The 8039-nt window shown below is 55.9% G+C and overlaps 1 protein-coding gene across 18 annotated transcripts in view; it reads left to right on the forward strand.

Moving 5' to 3' along the window:
• Positions 1-8039, forward strand: part of SDK1 (sidekick cell adhesion molecule 1) — an 894112-nt gene that overhangs the window by 798691 nt on the left and 87382 nt on the right. For all 18 annotated transcript variants that reach the window (XM_077907645.1, XM_077907637.1, XM_077907636.1 and 15 more), the window contains one exon: positions 6174-6368. In XM_077907645.1, coding sequence (XP_077763771.1) covers positions 6174-6368 — 195 coding nt within the window. The remainder of the gene's footprint in view (positions 1-6173; positions 6369-8039) is intronic.

Here is an 8039-nt window from a genome sequence, read left to right on the forward strand (position 1 = left end):
CGGTGGTGGAGGAGCCCAAGGAAGTCCTGCTGCAAACACGCCCCTTCCCGCCCAGTGCTAAGGGGCAGGTCCATGTGGTGGAATATTACACAGGCATTGGAACCCACGTTTCTGAAGAAAAAGAATAATGCTTTAGAGATGTGGTGAGAAGACACGAATGAAAGGCCTGCATTTGGAGTAAAATCAGTTCTGTTTCAAGTTCATATGCGTAGAAAAATGATGATCACAAACAGTCGCTAAGATTCTGACTTAACAGGGACCTCTGGGCAGTGAGGTCCAGAGTCACCTTGTGGCGGATACTCTGTGCGTGGTCAGCCCTTGGGGCCCCGGCACCCCCTACCCATGGCCAATCCCGCAGTGTCTGAGGGGCCAGCAGTGCGCTGTGCCCTAGGGTGCCCTCTGCCCTGGGGCCAGGCCTCTGGAGGAGTGACTGCCCCCATGACTGCTGGGGGCTCGAGGGATGACAGAGGGGGCCTGGCAGAACAACTGCTTTATTGCACCTTCTGTGAGCTTCCTCTGTTTCCTGGGCTTACTTCCTGAGAAAACTCTTGGCTCTGGGCTGTCTTGGAGCTGACTGGGTCCCTCAGGCAGCAACATCCACAGAACAGAAAGTATCTAGTGTGGGCAGAGCTCCCAGGGGCATCTGCCCCTGCTCAGTCGGCTCCATATTCATCTCCGGGCCGGCTTGGCCAACGATGACCCATGGCAGCCTATGGAATGGGACATTCAGAGGGTCCTGGGCCTCGTGTCACTGGCCATCCTGGCACATACTCTACCCTCCTTGGTGCTTTGGCTTCAGATGGCAGAGGCCTCTGGCATCGCACCGGGTTGGGGCTGTCCCTCAGAGGTTGTCGTGCTCGCCCCAGACCTAGCAGCGGCTCTGACTCCAGGCTCTGCTGCAGGGGACTTGCACCCACTGCCCTGACCTTACTCCCAATGCAGGCACTGCAAGGCTCTTGCAGACAGCCCTAGATTTGCTGTCTGCTTTCCGAAACAACTCCTCGACCCCCTGGCTGTTGCTAAATGCCTTGCAGTCTCTCCCAGTCCCTCACAATCACCTCGCAAATATCCTAGAGTGATCAGTGTATTTCCCAACTGTCTCTCTTTTCTTTGAATCATCAGGATTCTACCATTTAAGAGCAGGAGGGAGCTGCAGGAAGCAGCAGGCCTCCTGGGCAGAATGGGGCTCTCACCCTGGAGACCCGGCCCTGTCCTCTGCTCACTGGCTTCCCGCCTGGCCCTCAGGAGTAAAGTGGGCCACTAATATGGGACCTATATCTTGTGCCTGAAATGCAGAGGTGCTAGTGAGTGGGGGCTAGTTGTTTTCTTTATTCGTGGTGTAGGGGTGAGAGCTTCTCCCTCTTCCCTTCTGGGTTCTACAGCTGGTCTGAGACTTAAGACAGGTGAACAGGAGAAAAACAAATTTAATTTTGTATGTACAGGAGCCCCAAAGATAAGAAGCTTGAAAGTGACCAAAACAGGCTGTTTTTAATGCCTCTGAGTCAAAGAAACAGTAAATTTGAGAAGAATTGATAAGACAAGGGGTTTGGGCTCAGGGTGGTAAATAGGGAGCTACCAAGGTTTATGGAGCCACCCAGCCCTAAACTGCCCGAGGCTGCTGGTAACGCTGCCTCTCTTCCTCCCAAATCAGCGAAGGCACCTTTTCCCCGGGGTGGGGGTGGAGGCAGAGGAGGCTCTGAGTGTCCTTCTGGCACTGGCCATTTCTTAAGTAAGTTTAATCCAAAATAATCAGTATGTAAAAATGGCATATCTGGGGGCAGCCTAAGCTACTCTACTTTGGTGGCTAGAAATGAGAAGCTGAGATCACATTGGGGTTGGAAGTGAAGCCTGGCTTAGGACCTCCCAGTACTCTAGGTGTTGAGTTCGGAGTCAGAGCCTGCCGGCTACAGGTGCAAGCAGTCTTGGGCTCCAGGAGACCTGGGAAGTCTCCCCAAGACGAGCACATGCATGGCTAGGTTCCTGCCCACTACAGATGCTGAGAAAGTGTGTGCGAGCAGGTGGTTTCTGCTTCTCCTTGTTCTCTTAGATGTATAGGCACATGTTCCTGCCCCATGAAGACAAAACCTGTTCAGCTCTCCCAACCCAGAAATCCAGCATGTACACAGACAAAGCCCAAGCCCCTGAGGTCAGGTGTATGAACATTAGCCTGCTTGTAGTACAAAGTTGATTTCTGTTTCTTTGAGGGGTGTTGGTATCTCTTCATCACCAGGAACGATACTCAGGTGGCTGAACTCACTGGCACCGGGTCACACCTCATTCTTGAGGTTTTAAAAATATTATGTTTGCTCGTGTTCTTATATGTGACATCTGTGTCTGCCAGTGTGGCCTCTGCCCTTGATTGCAAAGTTCAGTTTGTCTTTGCAGAGTAGCTCCTTATTTCCTTTCTCTAGTGTAGGAATATGCATGTGTTAATGACATTGGTTAGTTGCTTTTGTTCTGGGCACAGACTGACCCTCCTCCAAGCACTCAGCTGGAAGAAGGGGTCGCCACCAAGAGCCCTGGCAGACCACAGTCCTATATGAGGCTTGCTTCAGCCTCTGTGTATGAAGGGCAACCCCACTGGGGCAGCACTGCCTTGGGACAGCGGCTGGCTTCCACCCAAGCTCTGATCCATCCTGTGCACCGCTTTAAATTTGCTGAAGGGGCATCGCTATTCATCCATGGTCCCACTGCAAATCCTGATAACATAAAAATAATAACACAACTCGTAACAGCCTGAGGGGGACATACTGAGGTCAGAGATGCTTTAAGAAGATTGATTTACATAACTTTCATAGCAGCAGGTGAGTGTCAGAGATGAGTTCAGAGTTAATAGCTCAGATAACAGAGTTAGGAATGTATTCAAGAGTTAAAAGTACAGACCAGAAGAGAAATAAAAGCAATACTATAACCAATCAACAGTGTGTGACTGACGAGCCAGAGGAGAAAACACACTGACCTCACCTCCATGCCCAGGGAGGAGTCCATGGGGCTGTAGGAAGAATGAGGGATTGAGTACCTTGCCAACATCATGACCATCAGGGACAGTATGTCATGACGCTCAGGCACGAATATTAGAAGAACCACAAGCAGATGATAAGACTTGAGAAGGACCAGACATCTGACAGAGCAAACGCTGTCCCAGAGACACTGCTGGAGAGCCCAGCACAGGGCAGGATGCACGCTATGCCACCGTGTGCTCAGACAAGGATGGAGCCTCTTCATGGATGCCTTAGCACCTCTGCACGGTCTGATTCTCACCAGAAAGATGCACATTAAGCCAGCAGAGGGGATCTGGCAATCTTGGGCCTGGGAGGGAAGAGATCTCTTTAAACTACTTCCTTACACTCTTGTGTTATTTGTGAGCCATGAGAGTATAATACAATTCAAAGAGTAATGACAAAACATCGCAATATAACATTTTAATGCCTTCATTAAAAAAAAGGCAGCTTAAAGCTAGGAGTTCTCCAAGATGAATGTTAATTCCAGGACAAGAGACCCCGTTCCAGCCAGAAGGCAGCCAGCCAGAGACGGGGGCCCTAGAAGCACGGTCCCAGCCTCAGGACACTGCAGAGTGCGCAGCACACAGCAAACGAGACAGGCTTGGTGGGGCTGGGGTGTCCCTCCCACGTCTAGGTACCTGTCCCCAGCTCCTAAGGGGCTGTCTGGGTCAAGCTCCATGTCTCTCTGGGTCTCGTCCCTAGGCTGCTGCTGCCTGGTGTTCACCCCCCTGTCCCAGAGCAGTCAGACAGGCTGGGTGAGGACCTGAGGCCCTAAGGATGAAATTCCCTGGAGGCTGCATCACAGAGGATGTCCAGAGTAGCAGGCAGAGGGACTGGAGGGGAACCCTGAGTCCTGCAGCCACAGAGACTGGTGGAGAACTACCTCTGGTCCTTTTTGTAGTCACGTTACAGAGTGAGTGTGTGTGAGTGTGCATGAGTGTGCATGAGCACTCAGCCTGTGCCGGGGCCCTGTGAACCTCCCCTCCTGTGGTGGGCCGGCGGCACCCCAATCCCCACGAAGCCCCTCCTGCTGCCCCCTCACACAGCCTCATACAGCCTCATGTCCAGTCACACAGCAGAGACTTCCTGGAGCCTGGATCGCAGCCCAGGCAGGTGCGCTTCCAAAGCATGTGCTCATCACATCACAGAAGGCTGTTCTCCCTCAGAAATACGCTCGTGTGGTGCAGGCACTTGAGATGTGTGGTCTCGAGTATCCAGCATCTGGCAAGGGGACTCTCCCTTTGTTGGAAGATTGGGGTGGATGTTTTCTCCTTGCACGAAGAGGATGACTCAGTAGAAAGTGAGACAGACATGGGGCTCCTGTCCCGGCTCTGCTGGTTACTTGCCTTGTGACCTCAGGCAGACCACCTACCCTCTCTGAGTTGTAGAGCTTCATGGCCAAGGAAGGATGCATAGGCTACCTGTCCCAGCCATGGTGAGGGCTTAGAGGGGTAAGGACTGCCAGGAGGTCAGCAGGAGAGCCCCATGTGGTGGCTGCAGTGACCATGGTGCCCTCACCCTCAGGAGGCCAGGTCCCCTAGAGTCTCAGAAGATTCGGGACAAGGTTCCTGTAGTACCCAAATCCCAGGCATCCCACCTACAACTGGGTAAGGGAAAGAAAGGTGGAAGGAGAGTACAGAGAAGGATGACCTGGCTTCTCTATGCTGCTGGTCATCAGTCACTTAATGGAAAAGGACAGGCGTCTAGCAGGACACCCTGGCCAGAGGCTGGAGGCCAGCTGGACCACCCCTGGTAGCCGGGAGACAGCTGGTTGTCCCGGCGAGAAGAGGCCATGAGAGGCAGAGTAGCATCTGTAACAGCCACTCAGGGGCCAAGCTCAGAGTCGTACAAACACCAGGCCTGTGAATGGCCGTCACCGTGGACAGGGCAGGGTGTGTTGTACCTCCAGTCTGTGTACTGATGATGGGGACCAGCAGTGGTCAGGGGTTTAATGCTGGGCGCACTCCACACCTGATCGCGTGGCCTCACATATGGCTGGCCAGGCTCCCTATGTGGCTGGACACATGACAAAGTGCAGCAGCTGGGAAGATGCCAGTAGCTCGGCACAACGGAGCCGAAGACGGTTCAAGGAGGAAGACAAAGGAGCAGGACTGTCTCACCCGGAGAAGCAGGCGGGCAGTGTGGAATTACTGAGGCCTTGTCCACCCCCAGGAGGCCAGCGAAGGCAGAGCCGGTGGAGGACAGAGTTCCGCTCTGCCGGCCTGCCCCTCCCGCCCCCTGCCCCGGGAGGTCTTTGTTTAACTTGAGCATGGTGGCTGTCATCGATGTTTGTGGATGCCACCACACCCCGCCAGTTCTGGTTTTAATCAGCGTAGGAGCACAGCTGTCTGCGCCCGCGAGGAGGCCGCGCGTGCTGGGTCCCGGGCTGGGGCTGACAGTTGGCACTGCCTCTTCAGATGCGGGCGCAGCCTGGTTGGGAGGCTCGGTCATTAATAACGTCTGATCAACCATAATCCCTTGATAATCAAGGAACTTCAGGAGCCGTTCGGAGCCGTTCGGAGCCGTGGGAGCCCCCCTGAACTGATTGCACACACCCCGCTGCCTCCTTCGCGGGAGGGGGACTGTTTGCAGGGGAGCCCCCAGCTCGGGGACCACACTGGGGCTTCCTGGGGGGTGGGTGCACAAGAGGGCCCAGCAGCAGGAAACAGAGCCACCCCAGCACCAGCTCCTGCTCCCAAGGCTGGTACCCGTGGGCAGACGGGAAGGATGACCCAGAGGAAGGGCAAGTAACCATGTGAGAAGGGCACACTTGAGGGAACATTCTAGGAGGAGGCACTGCCCTTGGCCCTGGGAGGGGAAGGGCAGGTGGTGGGAGCGGTGAGAAGGAACAGAAATGGCAGGGAGCGCTGGGCCTGCCCCTCGGGAGCGTGGCTAGTTCCCATCACGTTCTCTGGGCTTCTGCAGCCACGGGGAAGGTGAAACTGTTCCCACCCCTCGTTGGCGGGAAAGATGAAGGAGAAGGAGGGTCCTGGGGGCCCAGCGCTCAGAGGCTCCGTCTGTCACCGCGGCTCTGCCGTCCATCCCAGATGCTGGCTGAGAAGGAAGGAAGTAGGAGAAACAAAGCAGAGTGATGGTGGGGGTGGCGGGGATGTGGGATCTGTGCTGGGGGCCGGGGACGTGGCTGATGCATGGCCCTCCTGCGCCCCGCAGGGTACCAGATCGCCTACCGCCTGGCCAGCAGCAGCCCCAACACATTCACCACGGTGGAGGTGGGCGCCACGGTGAGGCAGTTCACGGCCACCGAGCTGGCCCCGGAGTCGGCGTACGTCTTCAGGCTGTCGGCCAAGACGAGGCAGGGCTGGGGGGAGCCGCTGGAGGCCACCGTCATCACCACTGAGAAGAGAGGTAAGACCCCAGGCCTAAGTCCGCTGTCATGGTGCTACAGGGAGGAGAGTGGGCCTGAGTGGGAGCCTGGAGGTTGCTGGGTCAGGCCCTGGGTGGCCACACCTGCAGCCGGGCACATTACCATGTCTACACAACCCAGCATCTACCAGACAGGCACGAACATCCCAGGTTTAAAGATGGAGACGCGGCTCAGAGAGGTTGTGTGACTGGCCCAGGGTTGCTCCGAGTCACCGTGCTTAAGGGCAGCTGCCTGAAGCCAGGCACTTGATCTCTGATGTTCAAAACCACGTGCCCAGCTGAGCGGATGTTCAATAAACATAGTTTGTACTGAGCAGCCCTAGGGAGTTCTGTCCTCATGGACGCCTCTTCTGTTCCAAGCCCTGGCGAGGTACATTGACTTGGTACCTCTTCACCAAAGCCTGAGGAAGAAAGCGCTGTGAGCCCAATTCTATGGAAGAGAAAGGGGAGCCCGGACAGATTGGTCATTTGCCCAGGACACAGCTGTGAGGCAGTGATGAGGACACCCTCCATAGACCCCCAGGCCACTTCTTCCCGCAGAAATCTGCTGCGGGTTCCCATTTCAGTGAGCCCCTGACATGCCCTGGAGCCTCGCTCTGCACTCTGTCTTGGCAGGCTCCCTCTCCAGGCCCACTGCTACAAGGCCTTGGGGGCCTTGGGGGCCTCGTACGCAAGCAGCTCTGGCTGCCACTGCAGGTTCTGAGGTCAGGGCCAACCCCAGCAGTCTCAGGAAAGAGTAGGACAGGAAGGCGCTTGCACACATGGGTATGTTCAGAGAGATGACCTACCCTACCTCCCATCTAGGAGTCCCCAAGCACCAGGCTCTGGAGCTGTGTGACCCTAGGCAAGGCCCTTCCCCTCTCTGTGCCCTGACGACCACCTGGTGACCTCTTAGCAAGCACTTGGGTCAGCGCAGGGCCTCCGAGGGCCAGCATGACCATCAGACCTCCAGCCCAGAGCCAGTGCGATGCCCATGCTCAGAGTAGGAGCCAGTATCGCTGCTGCCTGCATCATCACTTTATGACAAGATCTAGAGCAGTCTATCTAAGGGACACATGAGCTGACCCCAAGGTGCCTGAATAACAATCTGAAAGGCCAATCCAAAATCTACGAAAGGTAGAAGGCAAAGGAGGCTGGCGTGCACTGAGCCCTCACCACATTCTGGTACCTTCCAGGCATTGCAGCCCACTCCTCTGTCTAATTCCCACACAAGCAGGTCAAATGGGTGGGGAAACTGATGCCCTACAAGGTGCAAAAGCCTGCTGAGGTCCAGCTCGGTGGCCACACTGGGTGGAATGTCTGGCTGCCCAGGAATGGGCTGCTTGGCCCAGGCACACGGCTGACCCTCCTGATGGCCAACGGGGGGGACGCTGTCATCACCTATCTGTGGCTTCGAATCTTCCAAGGACTCCATGCCTTCCAGGGGAAGGCCAAACCCTTCAGCCTGCTGTGAGTCCCCAAACCCCAAACCTCTGAGCCCCAGGTGGCGGAGGAGGACAATGCCCACCCCGGAGCTGCCCAGCGGCACCAAATGCGTAGCCCTTCTTCCGTTGGCTACCGTTACCTCTGTTGTTAACTGGAGGATGGAAGGCTTGGAGTCACCAGAGATGCCAAAGCGTGAAGCAGATGGGGAGACAGCCATGCACACTCGGG

This window comes from Canis aureus, chromosome 8 (genome assembly GCF_053574225.1).
Source record: "Canis aureus isolate CA01 chromosome 8, VMU_Caureus_v.1.0, whole genome shotgun sequence".
NCBI classification, from domain to species: domain Eukaryota; kingdom Metazoa; phylum Chordata; class Mammalia; order Carnivora; family Canidae; genus Canis; species Canis aureus.